General features: G+C 44.4%; 1 protein-coding gene and 1 pseudogene across 4 annotated transcripts in view; one reads left to right on the top strand and one right to left on the bottom strand.

Annotated features, from left to right (window-relative positions):
* The window catches only part of EXD2 (exonuclease 3'-5' domain containing 2), a 42738-nt gene that overhangs the window by 28727 nt on the left and 657 nt on the right, over positions 1 to 13354 (bottom strand). For 3 of the 4 annotated variants that reach the window (XM_037127035.2, XM_037127046.2, XM_037127041.2), the window contains exons 2-3: positions 9368 to 9455; positions 7389 to 7774 (exon numbers count right to left, since the gene is read on the bottom strand). In XM_037127035.2, coding sequence (XP_036982930.1) covers positions 7389 to 7727 — 339 coding nt within the window. In that variant the 5' untranslated portion in view covers positions 7728 to 7774; positions 9368 to 9455. Of the gene's footprint in view, positions 1 to 7388; positions 7775 to 9367; positions 9456 to 12967; positions 12990 to 13354 lie in introns of all 4 variants that reach the window. The other variant, XM_053673376.1, reaches the window with a different exon arrangement.
* LOC119035494 (40S ribosomal protein S4-like) lies at positions 11291 to 12081 on the top strand (annotated as a pseudogene).

The following is a 13354-nucleotide window of genomic DNA, read 5'->3' as shown; positions in this document are numbered from 1 at the left end:
GTGCAAATTAAAACCAAAATGAACGCATCAGGATGACTAAAATTTAAAAATCTGACAGCACCAAATCCGAAGAAGATGTAAGACAAAGCAATTCTCATACAGTCTTGGTGGGAAGTTGAATTAGTAGAACCACTTCCGAAAACAGGTGCACAGCGCAGCCTGACGCTCTCTGGGGCCGGAGGGGGCAGTGCCGGGCCTGGCTGAGTTCAGGGCTGCAGCAGGAGCAGCACAAGCCAGAGCCTACAGACGCCACTCAGAGGCCCCTGCAGTCCCTGGAGAGATAAGGGGGCCACTCCGTGAGACAGAGAAGCTTCCAGTCCGGCTCCCAGCTCTATGGCCAGGCCTGCCAGGCTCCTGCTTTACTGTAGCTCTTTTCTTCTCCTGAATCCCTTATCTCTGAGTTTCCATGACATCCTCAGGGTCCCCTCCTCCCCCTTTCCCCTGCTCCTTGCTATTTCTAATTTCCAGTCACAGTGCCTGGCAGATCTTCAGAGCTGACTCACAGTGTCCTTAAAACCACGGATCTCCCCCAGTGGGCTCTAGGCCAGGACACCCATGAGTGCCCACACCGTCATGGACACCAGGGCTTCCAATAGGCACTGTGGCCATGTCCCCTGCTAGCCCCACTGTGGCCTTAGCAAGCCTGGGTGGGTGTGGGGGAGCTGGTAGTGAGACCCTGTCCCAATACTGGGTTTCCTGACCTTTCCCAGCTTCCCTCTGGGGAGAGGTGAGGGTCCAGACAGCAGGCAGGGCCCTGGTCAAAGCGGCCTGGCAGCTGCAGGTGGGCACGGGCAGGCCCTCTCTTCGAGGGCCCTGGCCCAGTGGGGACGGGAGCACTGTGTCCCTGATGCTAACTGCTCTCTTCACTTTGGGCCACTATGGGTGGGAACTCCTTTCTGGCCAGACCACAAGGGTCTAAAGCAATAATGGAACCTCAGCAGTGCTAGTAAGGACCGGGTTCTCGGTTTATCAGCTTTTCCGTTTCCTTTTATTTTAAAAATAAATTAGCCCTGGCTGGTACAGCTCAGTGGATTGAGTATGGGCTGCAAACCAAAGGACTGCAGGTTCGATTCCCAGTCGGGGCACATGCCTGGGTTGCAGGCCAGGTTGCCGATGGGGGCCATGTGAGAGGCAACCACACATTGATGTTTCTCTCCCTCTTTCTCCCTCCCTTCCCCTCTCTCAAAAATAAATAAATAAAATATTTTTAAAAAATAAAATAAAAATAAAGCTCTGGCTGGTGCAGCTCAGTGGACTGAGCACGGGCCTGCGAACCAGACAATCGCGGTTCGAATCCCAGTCAGGGCACATAGCGGGGTTGCAGGCCGGTTCCCTGCAGGCCAGTTCCCAGCAGGGGACACACAAAAGGCAACCATACATTGATGTTTCTCTCCCTCTCTCCTTCCCTTCCCCTCTAAAGATAAATAAATAAATAAAAATAAAAATAAAATAAAAAATAAAAAAAAAAACAACCTGGCTGGTGTAGCTCAGTGGATTGAGCACGGGCCTGCGAATCAAAGGATCGCGGTTCGATTCCCAGTCAGGGCACATGCCTGGGTTGCAGACTGCTTCCCTGCAGGCCAGTTTCCAGCAGGAGATGCACGAAAGGCAACCATACATTGATAAAAAATAAATAAATAAATAAATAAATAAATAAATAAATAAATAAATAAATAAATAAAATAAAAATAAATTAACAAGCACCTGGATACTGGAGAGAGGGTTGTGGGGCATCAAACCTACCACCCAGGGCTGGTGGCAGTGGTGGGGAGGGGACTCAGGGTCATCATCACCTCCACTGGAGTCCCACTGTGAGCGGGTCCTTCTCACCAGCTGGACGTCTCGGCCCATTTGACCAGAACTCAGGTCTGGAACCAGGGCCCGTCCCCACCCCGGCTCTCCCTGAGCTCCCTGGTCTTGGGCCATCTGGGGGTGAGTGGCCAGAGAGATGAGATGGGCCTCAAGCCCCACGAGCACAGGGCTGGGATCAGAGCCCGAATCTCTGATGCCGGCACGTACTGCCATAGTCCCCCCACGGCAGTGGTAGAACAGCTGTGCCCAGGCCTGTGGCCCCTGATGTCCGCTCATGTGTGGCCACTCCACAGCCGCAAGGCAGACAGCAGGTGGGCGAGTGAGAACCGCAAGGGGAATGAAGTCAGTACCACGGTTAAAAAAACAAACAAAAACCGACTGGAAACAATGGGTAATTTACCTCAACTAATGAAGGTTAACTAAACTAATTTACCTCACTAATGAAGGTAAATTAGTTAAAACTACCTTAGGAACAATGTGGCATTATCTAGAAAAACGTTAAAGACGTACGCACAAACTCCGTGACCCAGGACCCCACTCTGGTAAACACGCCCGGCAGCACGAACGCAGCGCTCTTTGTAAGAGCCCCGCACTGCGGCCCACCCGAATGTCCACCAGCGTTCGGACGGATAAATGAGTAGTGACGTGACTTACGCAATGGACGACTGTGCAGCAGTGAGTCACAGTCACAAACCACACAGGTAAACCGCACAGGCACACAGCTGGGAGAAAGAAGCCAGACACGACAGCATACGTACTTGATGGCTGCATTTCGTCAAATTTAAAAAAGGCACAACCGTATTACAGCGCATGCTTGAGTAGTAGAAGTAAAAAGAAAAACAAGAAAGTAAATACCAGGAAATCGGGACAATGGCAACCCTTAGAGGGGCGGGGGGAACCCTGCTTATAAGGGGTCACAAGGGGGGCTCCTGGGGGTAGTGGCAATTTTGCTCTTGACTTAATTTCTAAATACACAGCTGTTATCTAGATAAATCATTTCGCTGTTTATTTTTGTTTCAGGTTCTTTTCTTGATATGTTTCATTTCACAATAAAAAAGGTTCTAAAAAAAAGACTCAGGAAGCAAATTAAACAGATTAGACAAAGCCAAAGAAAGAAAAAGGGAACTGTACCAAAGGCCCAAAGAAATTGTGCCTATTCTTTACTAAGAATAGTAAATGTAAAAGAAATTACCAGACATGTAGGCTATCAATAAAAAGTTCAGAATGTACGCCCTGGCTGGTGTGGCTCAGTGGATTGAGTGTCGTCCTGTGAACCAAAGGGTTGCTGGTTTGATTCCCAGTCAGGGCACATGCCTGGGTTGCAGGCTGGGTCCCAAGTAGGCGAGGGTGAGGGAGGCAATCACACACTGATGTTTCTCTCCCTTTCTTTCTCCCTCCCTTCCCCTCTCTCTAAAAATAAATAAATAAAATCTCAAAAAAAAAGTTTAGAATGTAGCTGATCAAATTCCAGCAAGGGGGAAGAAGAGAAGGCAGAAGAGAAGAAAAAGGAGAAGAAAACAGGATAAAGACGATCTTTAAAGAGAATTTAACAGCTGATAAAAGATACCAATCCTCACCTGTTTGAATCCCAAGCTGGAATCCCAAGAGGGACAACACATAGTCTTATCACAGTGAGTTTTCAGAACAACAAAGATCTTAGCCCTGGCTGATGTAGCTCAGTGGATTGAGCGCGGGCCTGCGAACCGGAGTATTGCTGTTCGATTCCCAGTCAGGGCACATGCCTGGGTTGCAGGCCAGTTCCCTGCAGGCCAGTTCCCAGCAGGGAACGCACAAAAGGCAACCAGATACTGATATTTCTCTCCCTCTCTCCTCCCCCCTTCCCCTCTAAAGATAAATAAATAAAATCTTAAAAAAAAAATAAAGATGGATGAATAAAATCTTATTAAAAAAAAAAGATCTTAAAAGGAGTTACAAAAAATTAAATGACCTATAAATAATTACCATGTGGACCGACAGGGTTTTCAACAACAATAAGAGAAGCCAGAAGCCAGACAATGAAAAACTATGTCGAAAATGTTGATAAACTGCCAAACTAGAATTTTACATCCACTGAAAATATCTTCAAGATCAAAAGCAAAATAAAGACATTTTCAATTATCATTAATGGGCCCTCAAGAAATGCTAAACTTCTAAATTATGACCTTAAAGAAAATGAGTCCAAAAAGAAGGTCTGAGATATAAAAAAAGACAAACTAAAAGAAAAAAAAGGAGGGACTTCCGCCAAGATGGAGGCATAGGTGGATGTGCCGTGCCTTCTCACACAACCAAGTTTAGAGACAACTGAATATTAGCAACAGAAAACACAGCCAGAACACGGAAAACTGAACTTTTTGGAAGTCCGTTAACAACAAATTCTTCAGCCTGACCAGTAAGGGGCAAAACCAGTGGCTGGTGAGGGGGTGCACAGGAGGACTCGGTCACACGGACTCAGGCGCGGAATCCAGGCGCAGGGTTGGACCTAGTGAGCGACCGAGCAAGCCACTAGGCGAGCGACCGCGGAGGAGACGGCGGGGAAGCGGTGCTGCGTGTTGACTGTGGTTGCCCATTTGTACGCGAGCAGACAGGCAAGGGGGACAGGCGAGGGAGTGGGCGGTTGGACCGGGGCCGGCGGGTCCCCGCGGCAAACAGCAGTAGAGGGCGCCGCCATTTCCCCGCTCTGACCACACCCCCACATACAGCGTCACAGCCCAGCGACCTGGGAGTCTAAGGCACTGCTTCTCACACTTAAAGGGCCAGAACAGACCAAAAATGTCGCAAGTTCTCAAAGGCCCAGAGCCCATAGATCTAAGCGATGAAGAAATATCAAAACTCTCAGACGCACAGTTTAAAACACTGGTCATCAGGATCCTCATAGAACTGGTTGATTATACCGACAAATTAGACAAATATATGAAGGCGAAACTAATTGAAATGAATGGAATTGCACAGGACACCAATAGCAATGAAAAGGAAACTGGGACTCAAATCAATGGAGTGGACCAGAAGAAAGCAAATAATGGCCAAACAGAAAAGAGTCAGGAAGCAAGAATTCAAAGAAATGAGGAGAGTCTTAGGAACCTCCAGGACATCTTTAAACGCTCCAACATCCGAATTATAGGGGTACCAGAAGGGGGAAAGGCACAGCCACCAGTGGAAAACTTATTTGAACAAATAATAAAGGAGAATTTCCCCAATCTGGCAAAGGAAATAGACTTCCAGGAAATCCAGGAAGCTCAGAGAGTCCCAAAGAAGTTGGACCCAAGAAGGAACACACCAAGGCACATCATCATTACATTAGCCAAAATTAAAATGAAGGAGAGAGTCCTAGAAGCAGCAAGAGCTAAGGGGACACTCACCTACAAAGGAGTCCCCATCAGACTGTCAGCAGATTTCTCAAAAGAGACCTTACAGGCAAGAAGGGGCTGGAAAGAGGTATTCCAAGTCATGAAATCCAAAGACCTACAACCAAGATTGCTCTATCCAGCAAAACTTTCATTTAGAATGGAAGGACAGATAAGGTGCTTCTCAGATAAGATCAAATTCAAGGAGTTCATCATCACCAAGCCCTTATTATATGAAATGTTAAAGGGACTTATCTAAGAAAAAGAAGTTAAAGAAATATGAACAGTGAAAGGACAGCAAACTCACAGTTATTAACAACCACACCTAAAACGGAAGCAAACTAAAAGGACAGCTAGATCAGGAGTGGAAACATAGAAATGAAGATCTCAAGGAGGGTTAGCAACAGAGGAGTGGGAGGAGGAGAAGGGGGGAGAAGGTACAGAAAATAAGTAGCATAGACAGTGGATAGAAAATAGAAGGGGGGCAAGAATAGCGTGGGAAATATAGAATCTAAAGGACTTGAGACACATGGTCATAAACTAAAGGGGGGGTAATGGTGGGGATGGGGGGTGGGGTGGAGGGGAATGAAGGGGGGAATAGAACAACTGCAACAGCATAATCAATAAAAAAATTTAAAAAAAAAAAGGAAATACTTTGGTAAGTCTAAACAAATACTGACTGTAGACCAAGAGCAAAACCACTAGCTAAACAAACACACCGAAGTAATGAGAGCGAAGGGGAAACAGCAAGGGAAGAATGGCCACGCGAGGACGATGGCTTTCTCGCGAGGTCTTTCTGTGGCAGCCGTCAGAGAGGCCACGCCTCCTGTGGGCAGACGCGGCGCCCGGCGTGAATGCAACACACACTGAACGCGGGCGTCACACAATATGAAGTGGGTTTTGGCTTTAACTTTTCCACGCCCCTGCTATTGTAATTAAACCCCATTATTATTAAGTCAGTTGCTGTTACTAACTACTCACTTCAGAATATCCTGTTTGTTGTTGTAATTATACTTCATTAGTTAGAATAATCAAGGCATTTGGCAAATGCCAAACCTCACTGCTTACTAATGTTTTCTTCTATTGATGTTGGTATAAATATCTCTAAAATGATGTAATTTTTTATACAGAATAAACTAAAAGTGCCCGGTGGTCACTGGTATAAACAACTACTACTATTGCTGATATACAGCAGTACACTCAGCAGCTATGCCGTGAGGCCTTGGGTGACCAGCGAACTTGTCCGGTGACCACACTGTCCAGTGATCGCTTCTTCGTCATCACTGTGTTGACGAACCACAGTGGTGGATTCGTCACCAACCCCGATCTGGCTTTGTTGCAGGTCCGTTTGCTTAGGCCCGTTTGGTTACGTTTCCTAGTTCTTGGCTGTATTCTAGATATCCAGAAGACAAACATCAGAGATTCTTGGCAAGGTGCTACAATGAATTAACAAGAGATGATAACTCTGAGTTACTTATATTTTTGTAGTATCTTCTGATTCAAGGAGACTGCACTCTGTGACTCAGAACAGAGGAGTACGTGTGCCATGATATGGTCATCAACACCATGCGTCAACCCCAACACAGTTGACAGTCATTAGGAAAACTAACCAGATGACAAAGAAAGCCCTGGGCTGAAATGCCAGCTGCCAGCTTTGTGGCCCCGAGCAAGTAACTGACCCTGTTTGTGCCTCCATTTTCTACCTGTAAAAAGAAGGGGAGTAACAGTATCTCCCAGGAGGGATTATTAGGAGAATCTAATTAAACTAAATGAGACCATCAAGCAAAAGAGCGCACTACCTGGCTTAAAGTAAACAATGTTTCAAACTTTGTTATCTTTTAAAATTCCAACTTGTATAATAATGCCCATTTAAAAAGACTTTCTTAATGAGCTTCTCCATGGCATCTTCATGAAACTACTATTAAAACATTAATAGTAGCCTTGGCTGCTGTGGCTCAGTGGACTGAGCGCCAGTCTGCAAACCGAATGGTCCACGGTTTGATCCCAGTCAGGGAACATGCCTGGGTTGCAGGCCAGTCTGGATCTGCCTAACTTTAAAATCCATGATTATGAGCACTCCCCTCTCCTGAAAAGAGAAGTAGCTTCTGTTGCTAAAATCTACTTACTAGCAAGTTGAGGACAAGTTAGTTCTCCTTTAATCTTATCCTTTATCTGACTATTCCAGGTCCCTAGCTGGAAAAGCAGAAATGATTTAATTTTTGCTTTTTAACTTACCCACTCACAGTCAATGCCAAGTACTGGGAAATCTTGTAACTCACTCCTAAGCAAGGGTTCAACTTGATCCCACTCTGCTTCCTGAGACACAGTCACCACCTTGGCATCAAGGATCCTCTCTTCCCATGAGGCTCTGGGGGCAGTGGAGTGCAGCCGGTCCTCCTCTGGAGGGGGCAGCTCTCTCCTGCTTGGAGCTTGCTGCTGCTGCAGCTGCTTCTGCTGCTGGGTCCCACGGCTCAATCTACTCCTCCGGCGCTGGATGCCTTTCCACAGGACAAACCCCCCGACTGCCACACCGAAAAGCGTAGTCACTGTCAAAGCTACCAACTGTCGAGACATCTTCAACTCTGCTGCTTTTTAGGAAAGCATGTCACTAATCCCACAATCTGTAAAACAAATGGTAACAATATATTTACATGAAGAATTTAAACCTATACGGGAACAAGTTTCCCCTACAGAACATTCCATTCACAATCCATGAAAACCCCGCTACAAATTTCCACATGAGACAGCGATATTTTCATTTTTTTCTATTTTGTACATTCTGTACTCCACCCTCACCCAAGAAAACCCTCCTGCCCTCTGCCAGCTGCCCAAGGCTCTTTTAATCACACACAAGCATATCAATTAAAACACAATAAGCGAGACCCTCGCTTCCACTTACTGATACGTTAGTGAAAAAAATTTTTGTTAATGGCTCTGCATAATGACACATGATGACCTACAAAAACAACACTGGTCCCATAAGATCATAACGAAAAACTCCTATAGCCTAGTGCCATTACAGCCCTCACAATGTCACAGCACAAGGCATTACTCACATGGCTGTGCTGATGCTGGTGTAAACAAACCTATTGCACTGCTGGTCAGTACAGCACAGACAATTACGTACAGTACACAGGACTTGTAGTAACAAACAACTATGTTGCTGGTTTGTGAATACATATTATACTATACTTTTTTACTGGCATTTTAGATGGCAGTTTCTGCTTATTGAAAGAAAGTTTGCTACAAGTGTGCCATGTTCTGCCGGCAGCAGCCTCCTACTCCTCGTGTCTACTGTATCTCGACTGCCATCGTTTTGTCTTGTGCTTGATTTAATCTCCGGTGTTTTGTGCAGCAACATGCTGTCCAGGTCGTAACCCAGGAGAGGCAGGGCCCCGCGCGGCCTCGGTATGCGGAGGGCTGTGCCCTCCAGGCCGCGTGGGTGTGCTCTCGGGGCTCCCACACGACAGTCACTTAACCACGTGATCCTCAGAACACATCCCCGCGAAGCCGTGGGTCACCGTCACAGGAGCCGTGGTTACCCAAGGGTAGTGGGAGTATAAGTAATTATTACAAATAATAGTTAACAATTTTTGAGTTCTATACAAGTACAGATATATCCATAATTAGAAAACCACAAGTTTTTTAAATGATGTTTTTCAGAGACAGGCAATGTAAATATCCCACTTGACACTTAAGAAATATAATTATATTTCTGATGTGAGTCATACTCCATGAATTAAATAGATATGTTAAAGTGTGCAGAGAGCAGCATAAGGTAGAAGACAATGACATGGGCCTTAGAGGCAAACACCCTACGGTTCAAAGCCAGCCTCTGCCACTTGCTAGCTATACAAACTTAGGCAATTCCCTGAACTTCTCTACCAATCAGCCTCAGATTCCTCCTTGGTAAAATGGGAAAGATAGCACCTACCAGGTAGAATTATTGGGAGGCTTAAGTAAGATGATCGATATACTTCGCTTAACATATTGGCTAGCACATTAGGGTTCAGTATATATTTGTTGTTACTAGTACTGAGGTTCACAGAACTTCTATTAAAGGAAAACAAAGAGTCACAGTGTTAAAATTTAGGAACCTCCCAAACTCAGCTCCCACACCATTCAAGAATCTTTTTCACGGTCAAAGTGACAGACCTCTGTCTGGCCTCTGACCCGGTCTGTACCTGAACACTTCTAGGAACAGAGTTCATTACCTTAAGAGGCAGTTTTTGTTGAAAAGTCCTCACATTCTGTTAAGGTTTGCTACATAGAAGTTGCTCTCCTTGATGCTCCGTCTGGCCTCTGAAATGACAAAAGCAATTACTCCCTCCCCAGAACTTGTGAAATGTGTAGACAGTGGCTCTAAACTTCCATCAGTATGTCTACCTAACCCGACCAGCCTTCCTATTACCTAGTTTGTGCACCACTCACCACTGCAGCTAGGTCCTTCTGAACAGCCCCAAGTTCGTCCAGGTATTGCTTAAAATGTGACACGTGGGTCTGTATTCAGTATTGGAGACAAGGTCTAATTGGTGTGGGCTACACTGATACTATTACCCATGTTACCTGTATTTTATTAATGATGTATGAAACGTTTTTAAGTAGTAGTGGAATGTTTTATATGACTAATGGGTAATATAAAGCTTGAGATAAATTAAAATGCTCAGATACCAAACTGAGTTTCATTAGTTTATATTTCATGCTTAAATCCAAAACTTTACAGTTCTTTCTCCTAAATTTTATCTTGTTTTTCAGCCAAATGTTTCATACTTTGACACCAATTTGCATCTTTCTTTTAAATAATATTTTATTTATTTATTTTTAGAGAAAGGGGGAGAGAGGAAGAAAGAGAGGGAGAAAAACATCAATGTGTGGCTGCCTCTCTTGCCCTTGCCTACTGGGAACCTGGCCTGCAACCCACGCATGTGACCTGACTGGGAATCAAACCAGCAACCCTTTGGTTCACAGGACAACAGTCAATCCACTGAGCTACACCAGCCAGGGCCCCAGTTTGCATCTTGATTGTGCCTTCTTTCTCAATTTTAAACATGAATTTTGCTGGCTACCTCAGCTGGTTAGAACATCATCCCTATACACCAAGGTTGTGGGTTCAATCTCCAGTTAGGGCACATACAAGAACCAACCAATGGCCTTGGCCGGTGTGGAGCATCATCCCATAACCAAAAGGCTGTGGGCTCAATTCCCAGTCCGGGTACATGCGTTGGCTGCAGGCTCCTCCCCAGTCCAAGCACAAGTACAGGTGACCCCAGGTCCAGACAGGTAAAATGCGTCTGGGTGCATGCAAAGGCAACTAATTGATGCTTCTCTCTTGCACTGATATTTCTCTCTATCCCTTCCTCTCTTTCTCTTAAAAAAGCAAATAAAAAATGTCCTCAGGTGAGGATAAAAAGAAAAGAATCAAACAATGAACACACAAATAAGTGGAAAAACAAATTGCTGTTTCTCTCTCCATTCCTCCCTCTAGACATTCAATTTTACAAAATGCCTCCTGACATTGCCAAATGGCCCCTCAGAGGCAAAATAGCTCCCACTTGAGAACCATTAGGGTAGGGAACGATAGCCAGAAAATACAAAACACAAACATAAAAGATGGATATTTAAACATAAAATTTAAAACTCTGGTTTAATAAAAATGCCACATGGCTAAAGATAAGCAACCACTTTAAAACGCAGTAAGCTGGGCTCTGGTTGGGTGGCTCAGTTGACTGGAGCATCGCCCCACACACCAAAAGGGTTGCGGGTTTGATCCCGGTCCCAGCCCCTACAGGAAGCAACTGATCAATGTTTCTCTCTCCCAGTGATGTTTCTCTCTCTCTTTCCCTTCTTCTCTCTCTAAAATCAATAAAACATCTCCTCAGATAAGGATTAATAAATAAATAAATAAATAAATAAGCATTAAGTTGGGGATATTTAAAATATATATAAAAGTCAAAAGATTATTATCTAGAATATATATAACACTGGTATATAAGCATAAAAAGATAACCCAATAGAAATGAAACATTTCTCAAAAGGGGACATAGAACTTGCCAACAACCATGAAAACATCCTCTCACTAGTAACCACTTTGGCATTAAAACATCCACATCCTCGCCTCTTTCTGTGCCAGCCCAGCCATGGTTCCTGGTCCCAAAAAGCATTTGAAGTGTGTAGCAGCTCCAAAGCATTGGCTGCTGGATAAACTGACCGGCGTGTTTGCTCCTCAAACATCTTCCGGTCCCCCCAAGCTAAGAGAATATCTCCCTCTCGTCATTTTCCTAAGGAACAGACTTAAGTATATCCTGACAGGAGATGAAGTAAAGATGATCTGCATGTAGTGGTTCATTAAGATTGATGGCAAGGTCCGAACTGATACAACCTCCCCTGCTGGTTTTATGGATGTGATCAGCATTGACAAAACCAGAAAGAATTTCCATCTGATCGATGATACCAAGGGTCGCTTTGCTGTTCATCAGATCACACCGGAGGAGGCCAAGTACAAGTTGTGCAAAGTGAAGAAGATCTTGGTGGGCACAAAAGGAATCCCTCACCTGGTGATGCAGGACACTCACACCATCCGCTACCCTGATCCCCTCACCAAGGTCAATGACACCATTCAGACTGATTTGGAGACTGGCAAAATTACTGATTTCATCAAGTTTTATTCTTGTAACCTGTGTATGGTGTCCAGAGGTGCTAACCTGGGAAGAACTGATGTGATAACCAACAGAGAGAGACACCCTGTTCTTTTGATGTAGTTCACACGAACGATGTTAATGGCAACAGCTTTGCCACAAGGCTCTCCAACATTTTTGCTATTGGCAAAGGCAACAAACCATGGATTACCCCTCCCCGTGGAAAGGGTATCTGCCTCATCACGCTGAAAGAGAGACAAGGGACTGGTGGTCAAACACAGTGGCTGAAATGAGCTCCAGGCGATGTGACTGTAAAAAGTCTTTGTACTTAAAGAAAATACAACACACATACACAAAATATCCAAATGCTCCCACCCAGCAATTCCATTTGAAGGTATCTGTCCTTGAGACACGTGGAAGGATTTTTCCATGCCACAGTGAAAAACTGTAAGTAATCACAGAATCTCATATACTATGAAGTCTTTTTTTTTTAAGCCTCACCTGAAGAAATCTTTTTCATTGCATTTTAGAGAGAGAGGAAAGGAGAAAGAGAAACATTGATGTAAGGGAGAAGCATGGATTGGTTGTCTCCCCCATGTGCCATACACGGGAATGTAAGGGCCAGGAACAGGAATCAAACCACTACCTAGGTATGTGCCCTGACTGGGAGTTGAACCCCCAACCTTTTGGTTACAGGACAACACTCCAACCAACTAAGCCACACCAGCCAGAGCGAAATCTTAACATACTAAGGAATTTGCAGAGTTAAGTAGAAACAATAAGGTAGATGTGTTTCCTTAGACCAGGAAAAAGTTCTAAGACCCATTTTTAAGCACAAAAAGTCAAGTTGCTAAGTAGGTACAATATACCTTATTTGTAAAAGATGCACTTGCCCTGGCTGGTGTGGCTCATTGGTTGAGTGCCAGCCTGAAAATCAAAGGGTAGCTGGTTGGATTCCTAATCAGGGCACATGCCTGGGTTGCTGGCCAGGTCCCCCCAGTAGAGGATGTGCAAGAGACAATCACACATTGATGTTTCTCTTCCTCTCTTTTTCCCCTTCCTTCCCCTCTCTAAAATAAATACAATCTTTAAAAAAAGATGCATTTGTAAAACTTTAACACAATATATCTTATATGTACAAACTCTTGTCAATAAATATAAAGAAATAGAAAAACATACCCCAAATGGATAATGGTTCTTACTTTGAGGCAAGGGATTAAACAAGAAAAAACAGAAAGAGGTCAAAGAGGATTTATACTGTTTCAAATGTTCACATCAATGTTTTTACAAGATTGCATGCAGGTACTACAACTAAAATAAATATAGAGGAATAAATGCATTTTTAAAACAAGTTCAACTTGACCAAAATCAATCATCCCCCCTCGCATTTCCTAATCCTGATAATTAACAAAACATTTCAATGTAGTTCCTTCCATGCTTCTAATATGATATAATTAATTTGGTGTTTTAATAAAGGAGTCGGTAGCTAAAAATAGTTCGTTTGGGTCCATAGTACGTCAAAAGCTTCTACAGGTTTGGGTTTGTTTATAATTTAATAAGGAGACA

The sequence above is a fragment of the Artibeus jamaicensis genome, unplaced genomic scaffold, assembly GCF_021234435.1.
Source record: "Artibeus jamaicensis isolate MK-2021 breed Jamaican fruit bat unplaced genomic scaffold, CSHL_Jam_final contig_851, whole genome shotgun sequence".
Lineage (NCBI taxonomy): Eukaryota > Metazoa > Chordata > Mammalia > Chiroptera > Phyllostomidae > Artibeus > Artibeus jamaicensis.
The sequence above is the reverse complement of the archived record's forward strand: the minus strand, read 5'-3'. Positions and strand labels throughout refer to the sequence as shown.